This window comes from Barbus barbus, assembly GCF_936440315.1.
Source record: "Barbus barbus genome assembly, chromosome: 5".
Lineage (NCBI taxonomy): Eukaryota > Metazoa > Chordata > Actinopteri > Cypriniformes > Cyprinidae > Barbus > Barbus barbus.
Genome location: NC_136733.1, coordinates 33,935,238 through 33,956,560, shown reverse-complemented (window position 1 = coordinate 33,956,560; position 21,323 = coordinate 33,935,238). Strand labels below are relative to the sequence as shown.

At 38.5% G+C, this 21,323-nt stretch overlaps 1 protein-coding gene across 1 annotated transcript in view; it reads left to right on the top strand.

The window, feature by feature from the left end:
• The window catches only part of LOC306870126 (whirlin-like), a gene marked incomplete at both ends in the record, with an annotated part of 61,459 nt that overhangs the window by 27,400 nt on the left and 12,736 nt on the right, over positions 1 to 21,323 (top strand). Inside the window, 2 exons of the mRNA XM_079417207.1 lie at positions 8,269 to 8,477; positions 11,032 to 11,071. Coding sequence (XP_079273333.1) covers positions 8,269 to 8,477; positions 11,032 to 11,071 — 249 coding nt within the window. The remainder of the gene's footprint in view (positions 1 to 8,268; positions 8,478 to 11,031; positions 11,072 to 21,323) is intronic.

Sequence of the window (21,323 nt, the reverse complement as noted above, 5' to 3'; positions counted from 1 at the left end):
AAACTGTTCCTGTGTCTGGTCGTTCTGGTGCTCAGAGCTCTGTAGCGTCGACCAGATGGTAACAGTTCAAAGAGGTTGTGTGCTGGATCTGAGGGGTCCAGAGTGATTTTACCAGCCTTTCTGCTCACTCTGGAAAAGTACAGTTCTTGGAGAGTGGGGAGGGTTGTACCAATGATTCGCTCAGCAGTCCGGACTACCCTCCGTAGTCTTCTGAGGTCAGATTTGGTAGCTGTGCTGAACCAGACAGTTATTGAGGTGCAGCGGATGGATTCACAGAGTAGAACTGTTTCAGTAAGTCCTGTGGCAGGTTGAACTTCCTCAGCTGGCGAAGAAAGTACAACCTCTGCTGGGCCTTCCTGACAATGGAGTCAATGTGAATATCCCACTTCAGGTCCTGAGAGATGGTGGTGCCCAGGAATCTGAATGACTCCACTGCAGTCACAGTGCTGTTCATGATGGTGAGTGGGGGGAGAGCAGGGGGGTTTCTCCTGAAGTCCACGATCATCTCCACAGTTTTGAGCGTGTTAAGCTCCAGGTTGTTGAGACTGCACCAGACAGCCAGCTCCTTAACCTCCTGTCTGTAAGCAGACTCGTCACCGTCCTGGATGAGGCCGATCAGTGTGGTGTCGTCTGCGAACTTCAGGAGCTTGACAGAGGGGTCTTAGATGTGCAGTCGTTGGTGTAGAGGGAGAAGAGCAGTGGGGAGAGTACGCAGCCCTGAGGAGCTCCAGTGCTGATGGTTCGAGTGCTGGATGTGAATTTGCCAAGCTTTACTAACTGCTGTCTGTCTGTCAGGAAGCTGTTGATCCACTGGCAGACGGAGGTGGGGACGGAGAGCTGAGTTAGTTTATTTTGAAGGGTTTCCGGGATAATGGTGTTAAAAGCAGAGCTGAAGTCCACAAACAGGATCCTCACATAAGTCCCTGGTCTGTCCAGATGCTGCAGGATGAAGTGCAGTCCCATGTTGACTGCATCATCCACAGACCTGTTTGCTCTGTAGGCAAACTGCAGGGGGTCCAGTAAGGGTCCAGTGATGTCCTTCAGATGAGCCAGAACCAGTCTTTCGAATGATTTCATGGCTACAGACGTTAGGGCCACAAGTCTGTAGTCATTAAGTCCAGTAATTTTGTGTTTCTTTGGAACGGGGATGATGGTGGAGCGTTTGAAGCATGAGGGGACTTCACACAGCTCCAGTGATCTATTGAAGATCTGTGTGAAGATGGGGGCCAGCTGCTCAGCACAGATTTTTAGGCAGGCTGGTGACACACCATCTGGACCAGGTGCTTTCCTTCTTTTGTTCTTCCTGAAGACCTGGCACACATCGTCTTCGCTGATTTGAATTGTAGGTGTGGGGGAGAGAGGGGTTGCTGGAGGTGTGAATGGTTGTGTGGAGGGGTGTTCTGGGCGGGTGTGGGGTGATCGTTCAAAACGACAAAAGAACTCGTTTAAGTCGTCTGCCAGGTGTTGATTCTCCAGAGTGCTGGGGGGTGGTGTTTTGTAGCTGGTGATGTCCTTCAATCCTAACCACACTGAAGCCGGATCACTGGAAGAGAATTTGTTCCTGAGCTTGTCAGAATAATTCCTCTTTGCCACTCTGATCTCCTTTTCCAGTGTGTATTTGGCCTGTTTGTACAAGACTTTATCCCCCTTTCTGTGAGCATCTTCTTTGGCCTGACGGAGCTGTCTGAGTTTGGCAGTGAACCATGGTTTGTCATTGTTGTAGAATAGATGAGTCCTGGTAGGAATGCACATGTCCTCACAGAAACTGATATAAGATGTTACAGTCTCTGTGAGCTCGTCCAGGTCATTTGCCGCAGCTTCAAAAACAGTCCAATCAGTCAGGTCGAAACAGGCTTGTAAATCCCGCTCTGTTTCGTTAGTCCATCTTTTAACAGATCTTAATACAGGCTTCGCAGACTTAAGTTTCTGCCTGTAGGACGGAATAAGATGAACCAAACAGTGATCAGAGAGTCCTAAAGCTGCTCGTGGAACCGAGTGATATGCGTCCTTTATTGTTGTGTAACAGTGATCCAATATATTACTGTCTCTGGTGGGGGCATGTGATGTGCTGTCTGTATTTTGGCAGTTCACGGGAGAGATTTGCTTTATTAAAGTCCCCGAGAATGATTAAAACAGAGTCCGGGTGTTGTTGTTCACTCTCTGTGATCAGATCAGCGAGTTTCTGTAGAGCTGTGCTCACGTGCGCTTGCGGTGGAATGTAAACACTCACGAGAATGAACGAGCAGAACTCCCGCGGCGAATAGAACGGCTTGCAGTTAATGAAGAGTGTTTCTAGATCTGAACAGCACATCTTCTTTAACACAGTTACATCTGTACACCACCTCTCATTGATGTAAAAGCATGTCCCGCCGCCGCGCGATTTCCCCGTTGATTCTGTGTCCCGATCTGCTCTGATCAGCTGGTAATTAGGCAGATGAATATTATTTCATTGTATTATAGGCGTGGTAAATGTTTTAGCAGTGCCCAATTTCTTTTGGAGTGCTCTTAATAGCTCAAAATGGATTGGAGATGCTTTTCTCTGTCTGTTGTCTCTAACGTCACAGCTCAGGATAGTTGAAAGTGGCTTGGACTGTACTTTTGTTGTGCCATTAGCTGATTGTGACCATTTTTTCACTGTTGCTTTATCTCTAGAGTAGAGTTTTTAAAATCAGGTCTATGGACCACCAGAAAGCATCTTATTAGTATTATTAGTTGTAGTAGTAGTAGTAGTATTTATTTCTTACTGTTATCATTATGGTTTCATTCTGCTTTCGTGATCAGTGCAGTATAAAAACTAGCTTATTTTATTTAGTAAGCAGTATGTTTATCTTTATAATATTAAATATCAGTATGATATTTTATTGTCTGTTTTTTCAGTATAAATGGCTATATGTGAAATATATTGGTATATGCTATGTATACTGTATACCAATATATACTATGTACTAATACGTGCCACTAATTTCTGCAACACCGTTATTACGTACCTTACTACACATAACTGCTTCAAGGCAGTTTCAAAGTGAAACGTCCAGTGAGTGGTGCTAAAATGTGGTTTCAATACGCTACCCTGGCACATATTTGTTGGAACTGAGTTTGAGACCAATGCCTGTTGAGAGACTGGAGGGCATCTTTGATTGCTGATCGATTGCTTCTGTCTGTCGCGCTGCTGAGAGGTTTGCGATTGTAGCTGCGTGTAGCTTCGCTTTTCTGTTGAATCTCTATCTTACTTTCACTCTCTGTTGTTTAAAGTGATAATATATAACTTAATTCCCACTATATTTCTGGTATTATCTATCAAACTAATTTGATCGTTTGCTTTTTAAAACTGGCTACATTCGATTACAGTACACGGACCAGAGTGTAAAGATTATCGACTCTACCGTGCGACTCCACCAGGCTAGGACACCGGCAAAGGATATTAGTATCGCTTTTGATTTTTATTTTATTTATTTATTTTTATCCTTTATATGTTTACTATTGAAATGTTGTTGTTGTTGTATGCATTTGTCAATTTTATTTAATTTCTGTATTTTCTTAAATGGGTGTGTATAGAGTATTTACAGAGTGTTAACTTTTAGTTTTAGTTACTTTTTCTTATTTGTAAGTCGCTTTGGATAAAAGCGTCTGCTAAATGACTAAAAGTAAAGTAAAGTAAACCTACTGAATTGGAAAACTCGTGCATATGAATCTGTATATGTGACAACACATTCAAAAGTATCAGTTTTTAAATCTCGGAGCATGTTAAAATTGTTTTGAATTCATAAGATAATATTCCTCAAGTAATTATGTGAAAATTAGGCTTTATTAATTAAAACTGTGGATGTGCAAATCATACTTTGTGTGAAAAGAAATAAATGTTTTACTGCCACTAGTGTTCATTTCAACTGGAAACTGCATCGATTTATAGGTACGTTTTTTGAGTTTTACAGAAATGTAGGCACATATTTTCAATAAGCCTATGCTATTTTTTTATTGTAGCAAGTAGAGGGGAGGCGCCTCATTCCACACTGGAAACATTACATTTATGTCACAATTATGCATTTGCCCAACTTTTATCTGAAGCTACTTGCATTGCATTCAGTGTATGTAGTACCTGCTGTGCCACAACTTCGATAGATGCATCTACTTTAAAGAAGGTCCACCTTGCAAGCAGCAGACAGTGAGGAAAGAGAACATTTGTTTGTGATTATTATATGACTTATGAGAAGTCAAAACCACTTTTATGCTGATATTATCAGCTTATACAAAAAGAGCTCTTGCATAACCTAGACATACAAAAAACCTTGCATACACACCTGCACTTACATTATACCACATTCGATGAATGTCACTGAAATTTATATTCCATATTTATATTCCATATTGCTGCTTTCCCAGAAATTACTGGGAAAAGGTCCCACTTTTTTAATATTGCAATTATCAGCCCCAATAATCACGAGTCTTTCCTTGCGATAGATTTGAACCTTACTGTATTGCAAGAACACATAAATCTACTTAGCTCAACAGTGTTCTGTTGGACGCACAACTGTTGCTTTACTGCTCTAATGGAGAGCGGTGGTTGCGATGAGGAGATGAAAGATTGACTGCTTGCTTTTTTGGAGAGGCTTTTCATTTTGCTCTCTCTATAATTGTTTGGGTTTTAGTGCTTCTTCAATGAACCTCTGATCAGTGGACCAGAGTTTCCACTCAAGAACTCCTCTAAACACCAGTCTACTCTCAATATGTCTAGACCACTGAAAAACTCTCTTTCTTATAGACACTAGAAGCAGAACTAAATAAGCAATGAAAAGATGCTAGTCACATTTACCATGAACGATATGCTTAATTAAAATTTTAAAAGCTATGAGAATCAGAGGCAAATGTTTTTTGTGTCTTAAAAAGATTTATTGGGCAAGTGTGTACCTATGGAATTTACGTGACTTGAAGTACAATGACGATCTTATTATATTTTCATGTGCAAATATCCATTTTACTGTTGGAAAAAAATATATTTAGCATGATATTACAGGCAACATGTTGTTTTTAAAATTTAAATAATTCGATTTTATCTTGTCACTGTCCTGAAGCAAATGCCACTGGTTTATTTTTTTTTGTCACTTTCCTGAAGAAAAATAATTGTTGACAGCACATCTGTTTTACTCCCCACTTTTAGAGAAATATTTAGCTGTTTATTTAATACAGTAAAAACCGTAGTATTGTGAAATATGATTACAATGAAAAAGAACTGTTTTCCATTTTAAAATGTAATTTATTCACATGATATCTGATTTGCTGATTAGGTGCTCAAGAAATACAGTATTTCTTATTATCAACATTGTTGAAAATAGTTGTTGCTTAATGTTTTAGTGGAAACCGTGATACCTTTTTTTCAGGATTCTTTGATGATTAGACATTTCAGAACAGCATTTGTTTGAAATAGAATATTTTATTTGTAAAATATATGTCTTTAAATGGTCTTTAATGTCATAATTACATTAATTTAATGCATCCTTGCTTGTGTGTGTATATATATATATACATCCTAGGCCTATATTGTGTGTGTGTGTGTGAACAAAGCAGTGTTCCTCAGTGAAGATCACATTTTCCACAAAGTTTTGGATCCTCCCACTAGTTCTTTTTTAGTTAGAGCTTCTGGCAAAACTCTTGCCCTTTGTACTCATTCCATAATTCCTTTCTTCTGAACCGCATTTCACTTCAAGCAGCCACCCCCACCATTTCCCAAAAACCCTTTCCCTGTCTGCTGAACTCAGAGCCATGTAGATTAAACTTTCAGCTGCGCTGGAGGTAAAACTGACTGATGGCTCGGCCATCTGTCCCATCTGTGTAGCTCAACACTGGGCCTAATTAATGTCCGTTCCCCTCGGAGATGAAGTGGGCTCACCTGGATCTGTGGCGGATGTCCGTCAGACACATTTATCTGTGCCTCACCACTGCCGGTGTCCGGTGCAACTGTAGCTGACAGATGGATGTGCAAGGCCCGAGCAATATGTTTTTATATTTAAGGAGTGGGCCTGAAGCCTGCCTATGGTATAATAACTTTGTCTGAATCTTTTATATTTGTTTCATTTAGACCCACCTGGAGAACACAAAAAGATAGCCAGAGGCGGCCAGGGATGGAAATAGAGCTACAAAATGACCTAGTGAGAAGCCTCACAAGAGCTTATGTGGGTCATGTCTATAGTCCAGCAAAGTTATTGCTCCTTAAGGTGTTTCAGTCTTGATTTGGGACAGAACCAAGCTCTCATAATAAATCACACATGAAAATCCCATTTGTGTATAGGGATTTATTAATTATTAATAGTAATTATTGTTATTGATTTTTTTTATTTAATTTGGCTTAAGTGTCTAAATACATTTTAATGCACACAGGGTATGTATAGTTAACATTCCATTGCACTGTTGTCATATTTGAGTGCTGTTAACGGTCTTAGTCCATTCTGGTAATGCATACGAACAGGTAATGCGTGTCTCATTGTGTTTATTTGAAAGTTTTGCCTTCTCAGCTGTTTAACAATACTGCATTTGCTTTCATACATTTGTGTGCTACATGTTTAATGTTAGTGTTGATTGTCCCCAAAGGATTAATAAAGCATATAGTCATGTAGAGAGCTATTAAAGGAGAGTGGGATGGAGGGTGGAGAAAATGGTGTAATGGTGCAGAGGGTGGAGGAGCAGTCAGGAAAGAATAGAGGGATGCAGAGCGTTGGAGAGTGTGATAAAGGTGAAGAAAGGTCGGTAGAAGAATGCCATTGGTTTCCCTTCTGTGAGTAAATGAAGGATCCTTGAGTCCCTGCAGCTTATAAATCAGCCTCTCTCGCTCTCCGTCTCTCTCTGTCTTTCTTTCACTATCCCTCTCTCTACACCAGTGAGTTATAGTGCGTTCTGGCTGCTGACTCCACTGCATGAAGAATGTTTGCACAGAGATGAAGAAACAGACACACATCGATAACTAATCTCTCTTTATTATTTCTCCTTTGCTGAGGAGAACAAAAGGAGGAATGGAAAAGGTTTGGTTCGCGCCAGTGATTGAAGAAATGTTGGGCAAACAAAAATCATGTTATGTCAATAATTACATTTTTTTTTTTTTTTCAGTGAATATCCAAGGTATTTTTTCAAGGAGGGTCTAAAAAGCGGACAATCTCCTCTTCAAAGGTTTGCTGTTTCCTCCTCACTGTAAAAATCCTGGGCCTTTCTGTTTTGGTTCTTTCTCTCTTCCTCTTTCATTTAACAGACCATCCATCCATCATTTAGAATTTGTCTTGCTTAGACAAAAGCTGGCAGGGTGTTTATTTTATAGACTAAATGAAAAAAGACAGGATGAGTTTTAATACATCGCAGCCTTGAAATACTTGAAATATGCTGTAAGACATAGACGCCAGAAAAATTCACACTGAACAGTTCCAGAAATAATGTGTTTAGTGCTTGCTTTATCCCTGAAATGGAATCATTACCCTTATATACAGTATTGCAGCCTCATCCGGCTGTATATTGCTCACCCATGAAAATTTTGTCATTATTCCCATGTAACAAAAGAAGACAATTTTTCAAGGATGTTTATTCAGCTTTTTTCCATACAGTTGTTCATAGTGACCACATCTTTAAGTCACTACAAAAATAACAGCGTACAGGTTTGCAATGACATGATGGTAAGTAAATAATGATAGAATTTCAACATTTGGGTAAACTATCCCTTTAATGGATTTATGACATGAGCTAATTAAGATGTGAGATGATTTAGCCACAGTAAAACAATAGTGTTATAGTCATTGACTGTTGTCCCACTGTGCTGAACTGCTCAGAGAGTTTTTTATGAATTATGTTCATTATATTGATTTGCAGAACACACCAAAATTCAGCTATGGCCGAGTAGGTTTAATGAGAACAGATTGAGCTCTTTTATTTGTAACTTGTAACTGAATAATTTCCAGTGAATGCTCCTCTTTCTCTTCATTGTCTACTCCCTCACTTCCTGTCAGTCTGTTACTGAGGGAATTTGGAAACAGGACAGATGATATTCATAACTGTCTATCTGCCACACTTTGCAAATGCTCTGGCAATACAGATTAAATTATTTCATGTACAAATCATGCTGAAGGGACAGCTTGTTTATCAGTTATCAGCCGTAATTGAAATCTCTACGTGTAAATCTGCTGGCAGCTCTTTCAAACAGGTTCCTGTGGTGCGTGGGCCCTGCGCTGTTGTGCCAGGCATTGTTGCGTTTCATTTTGTCTCATTTGGAGTTTCTCTTTATCTCCATCTTTGTAGGTAGGGGATCAGATTCTGGAGGTCAATGGACGTAGCTTCCGGAGCATTTCTCATGACGAGGCTGTGCAGATCTTGAAGAATTCCCACCACATGCTGATGACCATAAAAGATGTGGGACGGCTGCCTCACGCACGCACTGTGGTGGATGAGACCAAATGGATTCCCAGTGTACAGATCGCTGAGAGCTCGGCCAATAGCAACACCCAGAGGTAAATCTTCAATACAGTTTTTCCTAAAGGAAACATGAGTTTTTCTTTTAGAGAGCTGGAGTTCTCATCTGACCTCTTTCATTCAGAGCTCAGGTTCTCAGTTGTGATTCATTTGAAATGTGTCATTCATACGCCACCAAAATAGAATTTTATCAGCAAATTGATTTGCAAACTATAACACTGTTGTTGTGTTGGGTTGTTTGAGCTGAAAAAGTGCCATGTTTTGATAGAGCCACACTTGATGTACAGTATGAAATGTTTGGGAAACGTTTCTCCCAAAATTTCTTAGGAGAAATAAATGGCATGTAGAGAGACACACTGTAAATGAGACAATTGTTGACATAATGAGAGTACAGAACTATAACATTAAAGGCAGGGTATGTATTTTTTCAAAAACGTTTTAGAAAACTGAGTCGGGGCCGAGTAACAAAACAAACTTGTAGCCAATCAGCAGTAAGGGGTGTGTCTACTCATGATGTGGAGGAGAGAGCGTTCAGTGAACAGCCGAGCCGAGCGACAGAAAGACAGAGATGGCGGATAGAAAACAAAAGAGGAAAACGGCTGCGGAACGAAAAGGCAAGAAGTAGGACCCGTGTAAATATCGATCAGCTTTCCAGTGCTGGAGAGAACTCAAGGAGCGGAAGGCCTGCGATCGGACGCCAAGGTTGCTTTGTTTCTTCCCGGACGTGCCGCGACGCAACAGTCTGCCTAAACTGGACGCGTGTATTTCAGCCGAGAATGTAGTTGTTTAAAACTCAAATCTGCAGTTTTATTTGCCAAAATCATCAATATTAAAACAATAAAAGGCTTGAACTACTTCAGTTGTGTGTAATGAATCGAAAATATATGAAAGTCTAATGTTTATCAGTACATTACAGAAAATAATGAACTTTATCACAATATGCTAATTGTTTGAGAAGGACCTGTATGTGGGGCGGATCAAAATAGGGGCGAGACTCTTTTGGGGTAGGGGCGTGTTTGTTTTGGTGATTTCAAATATCAACATTGGCTTCCAGAAATCGCTTACCCTGCCTTTAATGTTGATGGCATTGACCAGATATTATAATGTGCTTATGTTAGAATTTTAATAAAAATGTTTGAATCATATTATTGAAAGGTCTTCTGCAACTTTAAAAGAGACTTTACCCATATAATCTTGTGCCGTTCGAACAATTTAGATAAAAAAAAGAATGGTAATTTTCTTTCCTATATATGCCAAAAGCTTTGATTTCCTTGGATTTGGGTTGAGCTGCTTTCCTGTCTTTCTTTCACCTTCTTTTTGTTAGAAATGTAATAAAACGCTGTAATATACAGTATGATTGGTGGAAAAAGGTCTCAATTTGTGATTGCATGTCAGGAGGTAAAATAACAATCAATGAGACCATTTGCTTCTGCATGCTGAAATCTGCCTTAAGAGCTACTCATTTTAATAGCTGATTATGAAATAAAATAATTAGATCTAACACCGTTTAATGATCCTTTGCCTAATTTAATTTAGACAATTATTTGGAAAATCAATTCATTTCTTTCCATTACTGTAATAGCTCCACTTTATGCAATATTTCAGCTTTCCTCTGAAATTCTTCTGGTCTCGCTCTTTTACTAAATTAGTCTCAGGCCAGTGAATCTAGTCATACAGATAGTGGGTTTGAAAAAGAGTTTCTAAATATAGCAGTGAGACAATTTTAAAGCTAGATGCTATTATTAGATGACGTGCCTTAGGCAGTGATGGTTGAAATATATGTATGACATGCTAGTGGAATGACAGTAGCACTATGATTCACAGTCTTTCTTGCTCTCTCAATGGCCTAAATGGAAATGGGCTGATTGGGATCTCTGGAGGGTGTGCTCATTTCTAAAGTGCTCCCCTGGAAATCCGGCAAGGTGCCTTTTAGTTCCATGCTTCATTAGTTTTGTCTTCTAAGATGCATTTTGATTACTTTCTTTTGTATCCATTATGTAAGTAAGTCAGTCTCATGACTAGGGTGCACTGTATGATATGGAAATCAAATATTTAAGGTACAATGTATAGCCCGTTGACCATGACAAAATAAACCCACTCAAGAGTGATCAAGACCGTAATATGAAGCGTAACACTTATTATAAGGTACTTGCCAAATAAATTGCTACTTGTACATTGAATATTGATTTGAAATTTTACTGCTCATAAAGCTTCTCTTAAGAAAAATAGTATGTTATAATAGAAAACCAGTTTGCTTAACAATGAGATGACACTGTACTAGTATTACGATATTAATTATTAATCTCCATTCTGAGTTACAGGTTTTTTTCCTTGTTGACTAACCTTTTTGATTCACAATATGTAACCAATTAGCTATTCTTTTGTTGGTATGAAAAGAGAAACCATGGATTGATATGTGAGATGTGAAATTATGGTGCTAACTGTTAAATATCTGACTACTTAATGACTCTTGGAGATTGACCAATCAGAAACAAGTATTGCAGAGGGTCTTGTCATTTTAAAAGTTGTTAGTTTATGCACTATTCATTTTATTCATTCCATTTCACTTAAAATCTCTTTCTCTCCTAACAGTGTTTTGCCTGTTGATGTTGGAGCAGGAAGTTCAGGAAAGGTAAGGTACTAAAATGCAAGTTAAATATCAAACCTGTTTGAATTATTTACATTTCATTCAAGCATCCAGGGTTAATGTTCTATTTAATATGCCATTTTATGGTTTTCCTTCCAAGTAATTCTGAGAAAAAGAAATTTACTGAAAAATTCTTCAGTAAGTCTGAGAAATAAGAATACAAAAAACTGATATTAAAGTCAGTGTGATATTGAAAATAGCAATGTATTGGCTCCACATCATATTGCTTTGGTGTCTACCCACAGATCAAAGCAATCAAGCTTTTTAGTGTGCAAATTGAATAAACACTGAGTTTACATTGAGTAAACACACTGTGTGTGTGTGTGTGTGTGTGTGTGTGTGTGTGCACATGCATTGTGCCTATGGCTGCTAACGGGGTCTGCCACACATTGCATGGTCTATTGTCTTTGGAGGTTTTATCTGATGGTTGTTAAAGGATTGTCTTTGCACAGCTGTAAGGCTGTGATCTCTGCCTAACTCGCTCTCATCACTCTATTACTGAGTGTAAAGGACAGCTCTGAGCTGGGAGACATCAAACTGCTCTGATTGTGTGAAGCGTCTGTCTCATCTGCTGAAGGAAGGGAGGAACACTTGTATCCTGCTGGGCAAATCAAAGCTCTCTTAGGGTTTGAGTGGCCTTCTCTGAGCTGTGGAGCACACATGATGTTTATCCACATGGTTGGAGTTATATTTATCCAGGGTGACTAAAGAATGGTTAAAGGACCCTGTGGAAGAGAAGGCGACAGGGAAATTGCTGCATATGACACTGTTTGTGTGATTGTCACTTACTTGGTTCAATCTTCCACTCCAAAAATTAGCTTTTGAAGTGAATGGCTTTCTTTACCGGAAATGATTATGGATTTGATGGCAGGCGCTTATGTGTCCTTACCTTCTCTTGTAACAGTCTCCTATTCCATTTCCCATTCCGCACATTCCAAGACCTGTCAGAGGACTTTGGCACAAGTGCAGGATTTCTCAGACCCATTTATGGTCAAGGTGACCTACCGGATTGACAAGGATCTTCACTGAAGTAGTATTATAAACATATAGAGGGATGAGCCATTTTCTGCAGCAGAGAAATAGAGGTGTCACTCAAGAGACCTGAGAATACAGCCTCACTCACACAGCAGTGATGTTAAACAGAGATAAACTAAAAAGTAGGTTCTTCACAGTCATATTATGCTTGTAGATGATCATATTACATTATGCTGTGGAGGAAGGTGGTTGCCTTTTTAGGGTTCTCGTGGTCATGGAAAGCCTGAAATATCTGGGAAATTTTAAACTAGCTATAGGCCTTATCAATAAATGTCAAGGTATTAATAAATTAATATAATAAATTTAAAAAACTCTTACAGTAAAATCTTGGAGCAAGTCATGGCAAATTATTTAATTAATATAATTTTTTCTGGCTATGCTCAGTAGTAAAGTATTGAATTATTTAGTGTTTTTTTAACCAGTATTTTTATCTCGGTCAAAAAGCTGTAGAGAGCCTGTTCAATGGCTTTAAATAGTTCACCAAAAAAAAAAATACAAAAAAACATTATTCACCCTTATGTAGAAGCTTATTTCCACCATGGAAAAAATGTAAAACATAATTGTGATATTTTATCTTACAATTCTGACTTTACATCTTGCAATTCTTGCATCTTACAAGAATGTAACATCTTACATCTGGACTTTTTTCTGAATTTTTAGATGCATGACCTGACCGCATGCACAGAATCGTAAGGGGAAAAAAGTTGGCTGAAATATGAAATATGTCATTCCAAACTTGTTCTGTGGAACACATAAGAAGATGTTTGAACAATGCTGTTAACCAAATAGCTTTAGTGATCATTAGCGATGACACAATTTTCATATTTGTGTGAATAATCCTGTTTACTGTTTTTTTTCTGTAGCTTTTGTAGACCGGTATGTCCCTTGTGAGATTTTTGAAGAAATGGGTAGAAAGATGTGTGCTTTTTTAATATGTGCTTTTAGAGGTTTTACTGTGTTCATATTAATCCTGCAATTAATTATCAAGCCAGACAGTTATTAGCGTATCACATCAAAAATGTGCAGTGTTGTTTTGTCAGGACAAGAATAGAGAACCAATTTCGAATACTCAAATCAAGCACCATGGCTCATTGTGTCAGAGCATTGTTTTTCTAATGTTGCATGGCAAACAGTTTTTAAACCCATGATGTTTTTCAGATAAATGTAGATTAAAAGCTTTTCTCAAATTAAGCCATCGATTTATCCGGGGCAGCCACTGTGTTTCCTCTCACAGTAATCAGCTAGTTCATAATTGTGGATTGGAGACAAGGCATACTAATTCATTGTTACTCAGACGATTACAGTCAGAACTGCTTTAGGTTTACACAATTACATTTGAATGAAGACAGTAAAATGCATGCCATGATCAATGCTTAAACATAAATTAAGTGATAATTTATTTGCTAATTTGTTGCTAATGCTTGTGCTAAAAAGGCAAATGGTGGCATCTATAAGTTATGGAGGTTTAGAGTCAACATAGTTATGCTTTGTCACATTTAAGGTTGAGGTATTTAGAGAAGTGTTTTGACATTATTTCCTGGAGCAGAAAAGCCGAACTTACAGGAGACAGGGGGAGTGATTGGTTCAGAGACCTTTTCTATGGTTGTTGGACTCAAATTGTATTTTGTCTCCGTAACCTTAAGCTGTTTGTTTAGCTTGTTTGGTCTCGCGTGAATAACGCTTCTCAGTCCCAAACATGCTGCTTTAGGCTGGGCTGCCTGCTGCCCTCCCCTTCTGTCCCCTGCACCTCGGGCCTGGCACGCTTTTATTTTGTTGGAATGAACCTAAATCTTCCATCATTCAATAGGCAGACGAGTGGGCCTTGTCCTTCTAGAAAGCTTGACGGAACGGATACAATACAAGCTGTCCATCATGTGTAGCCTGAAGAATCAGAGCTTCAGCAAGCCTGAGAAAACCATTTCAATGGGGCTTATGTAGGTCACTCAGATTACACCTGGTTGAACACTATTGTGTGCCCTGAGTGCCAGTCTTCCCTCTCTCTGTCTGTGTCAGTAGGTTTACTGTAGTATTGGGCGATATACCATTTCAAACTGTAAACTGGTTTGAATTAGGCACATGGTATGATTTTTTTAAAAACCAGCATACTGGTACAAGTGGCTAAGCAATTTAGACAGCATCCTGAAATGAGAGGGGATGCATACACTTCTGACTAATGGTTGGAGAACTTTTAGAAATATTAATTACACACAACTAATTCTTTAACTGGACAAATAAACCTACTGTAAATGGTCTTTAATGGCAAGTTCACACTGCACTGAATTTTTCCCTGATTTTCATTCGCCGACAAATGCCCAAAATTGGAGGCAAATTGGAGCTCATTCACGTAAGTGAAAATCATGTAGTGTGAATTATCAAAAGCCGGGCTCACACTGTGCGATTTTTAATAGTCTTTTGCGATTGTTGCTTGTCACACTGTACGAACATGATCCCCATGTCAGACTGTAGGATCTCAGTTGTCTTAATGTCAGACTGTACGACAGTCAAGACGCGACAAAAACGGACGTACTCAAGACGACTTGTCCGGAGTTTTACGTCATCAATACGTGACCCGCGTTCTCTCGCTATAATGGTAGCTTGCAAACAACAGCAACGTGTAGCATTAGTTTTATTAATTACATGCCTTGATGTAAAAAAAAAAAAAAAAAAAAGACGACGTGTGTGGAGCAAGTCATGGCTGGGCAAAAGAGGACTTTATGGACTTCCAGTTCTACAGAGCGAACTTGAGGTAATTTTGTTATTCGAGTTTAAACATCCTGCCCCTTAATAAATAAACTTTAAGTAAACTTTATTTTGTGCATATATTGTTTTTACAAATAACGAAGTTGAAGTTTGAAGTTGTCGCGCTAATTGCGTCATCAAGTTCAGTGCTCCTATTGGTTCTTTGTTTGACGGTCGTCGTAGGAGATGTCACACTGCAGGAAAGTGTCTGACACTGCCAGAATTTAATCGGAGGAAAAAAATTATCGCAACGGCCATTAATCGGCTGTCGGTGAACATGTCAAACCAGCGATCTAGACAACCGATTTTAGCCTAGGATTATAGGAACCTTTTAGGATTTTCTAAATTTGTCTCAGACGAACAAATCGTGGCCAAAATCGCACAGTGTGAGCCGGGCTAAAGATGCAATCTGAGAGTATTGCAGGCATGCTAAATATCTGGACCTGTCGGCGATTCAAAATCCTGTGTCAAATGAATTCTGACTGAAAAATACATTGGCGATGATACTGCCAATGAGAGAGCAAGATACAGGGCAGTGGGAAGTTCGGGAGGAGTTATATGAAGCACAGTTTGCGGACCAAACAGGGGTGTGTTTCACAAAAGCATTGTTAGCCAACTATGGTCGCAAGTTCTGTCGTTACCAGAATAGTTCAACGATGCGGTGTTTCCCGAAACCATAGTTCAAACGAACGTTCGCAATCAGCGTCACAAACTTACGAGGTTGGAACTACAGCTCTCGACCTGTGGTTAGAAGCATAGTTTCTTGTTAATAAGATATATGGGCTTAAATAAATATGCTCTTGGGCACAACAAGCAAGCTAACATGCAGTACTATCTAAATATAAAATGTAGGGCTGATTTGTTTGCAGCAGTAACCAAGGAAATGCTGTATGGCTGCTGTTCCATAAGTGCCACCTGCTGTCAGAGAGTGGATTTGCGTCTTATTCAGTTTATCTGCTGTTTTTGTTTTGTGCGGGCATGTTTTATCTAGTATAAGTTCACAAAGCTAAGGTCAGACCATTCTGTTTTTGTTTCAGATTTTGAAATTAATCAATCTAATTTACATAATTGCTCATGCTACATGTAACATGCTTGTTTGGATCTGTGTGTTACTTGCCACTTCTTTGTAATTATGTGAAATGTCTTTTGAGTGAAAAATTGTTATTATAGAAAAGATGTGTCTTTTTGCTTTCTTTCATGTTGCTTCATGTTGCATATGTCGTAACCTACATAGAGCACAAGATGTGTAGTGTAAGCAAATTGCAGAGATCTTTCAAATTTGGCTGCACAAGTGTTTTCAACATTGATAATGAGAAATTGATCATTTCTTGAGCAAATCAGCCTTTGGCTTTGCCACCACAGAAATAAATAATATTTCAAAATATATTAATGTATAAAAAAGTGATTTTAAATTGAAACAATTTCACAATATTGCTGTTTTGACTGCATTTTTGTAACTGCTGCAAAATAAATGCAGCCTTGCTAAGCATAAAAGACATCTTTAAAAAATATAAAAATTGTACTGACCCCAAACTTTTGAATGTTATTGTGCATGTGTGTGATTACTTTAGTGTGAGTAAAAAACTGGATAGAGTGATCCGTTTCTTTAGGAATTAATATAGTGTTTTACAGAGAACAGCGTCTGTGTCATCTCTATTTTTATAGATTGTTTGATTGTCTAACACAATTCATCACATTATCATGACAGAGAGGGTCTGTCTCATCTTCCTGTTCTCGATGTAACTCTCTTAGTCCTGTATCCAGCTCTGAGTCACAACTAATTTCAATAAACAAAGTCAGACCTTGTGACATCAGCATCCAAAGTCATTGTCATTGTAATGTACAATACTTCCTGTAAAATCACTATGACTCCTCTTACTTGAAACACTGCTAGAAATATCTCAGTTCAGCAGTAGTCACGGTGGCATATTTGGCATATCTGTCAGTATAGTGCTTGTGCATGTGCGTAAAAACTTGAGAGTTAAATTGGCAGAGACACTCTTATCCCGGGTTATTGATTAAGGCTGGCACAGTGGAACGCAAAGGGACAGTTTTAGTGATCAGGGCTGTGGATCAGCAATATCCAGGAATGCGGCCAGTATTGAGCGATGGATGGTCCTCTCCAGACTCCTGGCATCATCAGTCTAGGCTCTTTGAGATAAAGTGCAAACCAGAGTGCCAAATGAAACCTGCTGCTGTCCTTCATGTAAAATTTGATTTTTTGGCTGATATGAATGTTTAAATTCTGCTGTATGATAATCTATTTTTGCAAGCTATTAAGATTTTATTGCAAATTACATCTTTCCCCCTGGGCACAGTTCAAACTTCTGGACTCAGGGCCAGAACATGTGGATGTTCGATAATTTCCCAAATGTTCCTTTGAAGGATTTATAAAAAGTCTGTACGGTATATCTACACCGTTTAAAAGTTTGGAGTCTGTAAGATTTCTTGTGTGATTTCTTGTGTCTCACCAAGGTTGCATTTATTTGATCAAAATTGTGAAATATTGTTACAAATTAAACTAACTGTTTTCTGTTTAATGCCTTTTAAAATGTAATTTATTTATGTGATGCAAAGCTGAATTTTTCAGCAGCCATTACTTCAGCCCTGAGTGTCACATGATCTTTTACAAATCATTATAATTCATTTGGTGCTCAAGAAACTTTTCTTCTGATTATTAATATTAGTCGAAAATGGTTATGTAGCTTAATGAATTGTGAAAAGTGTGGAAGTTTTTTTTAACTAAGTTCAAATGTGCATTTTATAAATGAGGCCCCTAAGCACTCTACCTTGCAACGAATAACTAACTATTCTCTGTTATTTATACAGCAGGCTGAAAACATGCATTAGCACTGCATATAACACTGAAAAGAGGCAAGAGACACAGCAGTTGGATGAATTAGGCTGTCTTTGTTACAATCATACACATTTCATAATGAATAATCTGAGTCTGATCATGAATTGGTCTGAAGAAGTTTGTACCATTGATTATGTGCAAGCAGAGAAATAGAATACTAAGTCCTTGAGGAAGGACTTACTATTTTTCTTATTTTTCCTGTTTTTCTTCAAATGGGAGCGCTCAAGGACAGATGCTACTGAATACAAAAAAGTATTGATTTCGTAAGCAAACCACAATGCTTGTCAGAGCAAACTGATCTCTTCTCTGTCTGTCTCATGCTCATTCTCTCTCTTCTCTTTCTATTTCATATCACTTTAATTAATTTGTAGCACATACAATACTCCTGTTCCCAAATTTTAGGGTTAAGGTATTTGTAAAAATGTTTTTGAAAGAAGTGTCTAATGCTCATCAAGGTTCATCAATGCATTTGATCCAGTCCAGTCTTCACATTTTTTATTCTTGTGACTTGTTGGCTCTTATTCTTAAAACGGTGATAAATTTTTCAGGACTCTCTAATCAAAAGAACCTTTAATAGAATGGTACTTTTTTTTGTAACAATGTAAATATCAAAATTATAAATAAAATAATTTTTTGTAACAATGTAAATATCTTCCACACTGAATTTAACTGAAACAGTTTTGTTATCTGTGCCCGACGAAGACCTGATGGTCGAAACATTGCAATAAATAATGTTTTTTTATGGAGCAGTCAATTCAGTGTGCGGACATTACGTTTGTTCTTTTGCTATAATTCAATTTTTTTTGTCCTGCACCTGAGCCCTATTTGGGTTTGTGGGATGTGCAGAACTTTCTTTGACTTTGGCTAAATTGGATGCACAACCATTAATGTCAGCAACAAAAGATATGTGAAGCATTTTCACCTCCCTTTTAGAAGTTGATAACTATGTTGGATTATATAATTAGATGCATTTAGTTTTGTTTCTGTACTGTTGTCTGAGACCATATCAGACAAATGTTTAGGTTACGACCAGAGGCGTCATGCCCATTCAAGTTTTTGAGCCAAGTGGATTTTGAATGCAGCTTCCAAAAGACAAAAAATAGACGATTAATACTTTCTATATTTAATACAATAACACCGGTGTGATTAGATCGTTTAGTGTATTACGATTCGTCTAGGTTTTAATCGTAATAAAAGAAAAATAAATAAATAAATATGACTCCCACGCCCAGTCGTCAGACCCGAAAGATTCAAATAACAACAAAAATCAAGAAAAATGATAAACGTTTTATTAAGATAAAAGAAATTAAACAATATGAAAGTTGAGTGTGTTCAAACAAAGTAACAAAAAATAAACCAATAGGTGTTATAATCTTCAGGAAGACCCAAGGCCCAAAATAACAAACAAAAACAGATAATAAATAAAGCAAACTAACTTCCCTCAAAGTATCCAAAATCATAATACAACAACTTATCCTCCATACTCTAACAAAACAGAACGAACGGAATTTCAAAAGAAAAGGGCAGGTCAACCCTACAAAGAACACCACTGAAAATGAAGACAATAAGTATCTAACATATAAACTGCTACAACAATGGTCTGACGGCTGGAGAGGAGACAGGAGAAGTGCGACCGGCCCGGAATCGCAACAACTCGTCTTCTGGAAACGGAAGCACTGTTTTAAACCCACATAAAGGGGTGGAGCCAGCTCACAGCTAATCATCGTAATCCTGAAACAAACAACAAAATAAACACACAAAGAAATAACAATGACAAAGAAATCAAAATACAAACAATATACAAACTCAAAACATTATACGAAATTACTTAATTCCGTAACAAGTGCGTCATATCATCAGCTGCTAAATTCAAATCTGCATTCGCTGGCTGTCGCTGAGCCAGAGACAGACGCGTTTTTACAGCGCACTGCGCATTATAACTAATCAATCACACACGATTCTGTTGAGCTTATGAATGCAATAACCAATCAGAGGCGTTCAGATGAGTCATCGCTAAAATGCCAGTGTTTTCTTCACTCGCTCGCTGACTGAATACCTCTTTCTGGCAAATTCTCTCGTCAAAAACAACAAAGTGCAAATGTGTGTACGAATATTTAAGTAAGATATTCATTTCATAGTGTAAACAGCTTCAGTGATTTTAATGGGAGCTTTTGAGAGTGCTTGAACTCTAGACTGTCAGTAAAAATGTTCTTTGATAATGTAAATATTCTTTGATCTCTTTCTGTACAATGAAAGTGTTATGATTAGTAACCTAACTTACAATGTTTTTATTCACATTAACTTTCAATGTTAAACTCACATTAAATATAAAGTCAGTCGTATTAAAATATGTTATGGCACGACACCCATATCTGTTAAAGGGGTGGTTGACTGTTTTTTTTCTAGGCTTGATTGTGTTTATGGAGTGCAGTCTAAAGCCCCGTTCACACCAAGGATGATAACGATATTAGCGTTAGTGGCCTAATGGTTAGAGAGTCGGACTCGTAATCCAAAGGTTGTGGGTTCGAGTCTCGGGCCGGCAGGGATTGTAGGTGGGGGGAGTGAATGTCCAGCGCTCTCTCCACCCTCAATACCACGACTGAGGTGCCCTTGAGCAAGGCACCGAACCCACAACTGCTCCCCGGGCGCCGCAGCATAAATGGCTGCCCACTGCTCCGGGTGTGTGTTCACGGTGTGTGTGTGTTCACTGCTGTGTATGTGTGTGCACGTTGGATGGGTTAAATTCAGAGCACGAATTCCGAGTATGGGTCACTTGGCAGTATGTCACTTCACTTCACTCATAACTATAAAGATAACGATATTAGTGTCCACACCAGCGAACAATATCATCTGTTTATTCTAAGTGCATGTGCGTCTGGTCTGCCGCTTTAAATTCTCGAGCTCCTTATAGCAGGATGGAATCTGATTGGATGTCAGTGTTTGTATCGTTCATCAGCTGGAAAAAAATCGTTCCGAAAGTGATTCCAACGATATCGTTTCTCTGTGCCTTTATCGTTATAGTTGTGGTGTGGGCTCTGCTATTATTTAATACTGAGAACGATTTTTAGAACTATATCTTTATCGTTATCTTTAAGGTAATCTTCCTTGGTGTGAACAGGGCTTAAAATGTGATAATGCTTCGTTTTTAAAAAACACATTATTTTTCACATAATTTACCTTTATTCTACACCGCTCTGTCCCTTCTCTGATAAACGCGCTGATCATTTCCTGGTTTTATAAAGCCCCTCCCTCAGAAATACACAATGGGCTCTGATTGGTTACCTGGACCAGTGTGTTGTGATTGGCTAAACCGCCTCTAGTGTGCGTCTATATGTCACGCCCCTCACCTCAGCAGCATGTGCTCCGGTTGTATTGTAGACAGTGACGTCTTCTATATTGCTTATCAATTTGAGCCCGAATGAGACAGAGGATATTAGTGAAGAGGATCGTGCAGAACCTGTGCAAGCCCGGCTTTTAATAGTAGGCTTAAATTTTTTGTTTGTTGTTGTCTCATACTTTTAGATACGCTGTTATTTGTAAATGCTACTATGTTAGCTTTTAACATACGGTTTTATTCTGATTAAAGCTTTAATACAGTACGGCAAC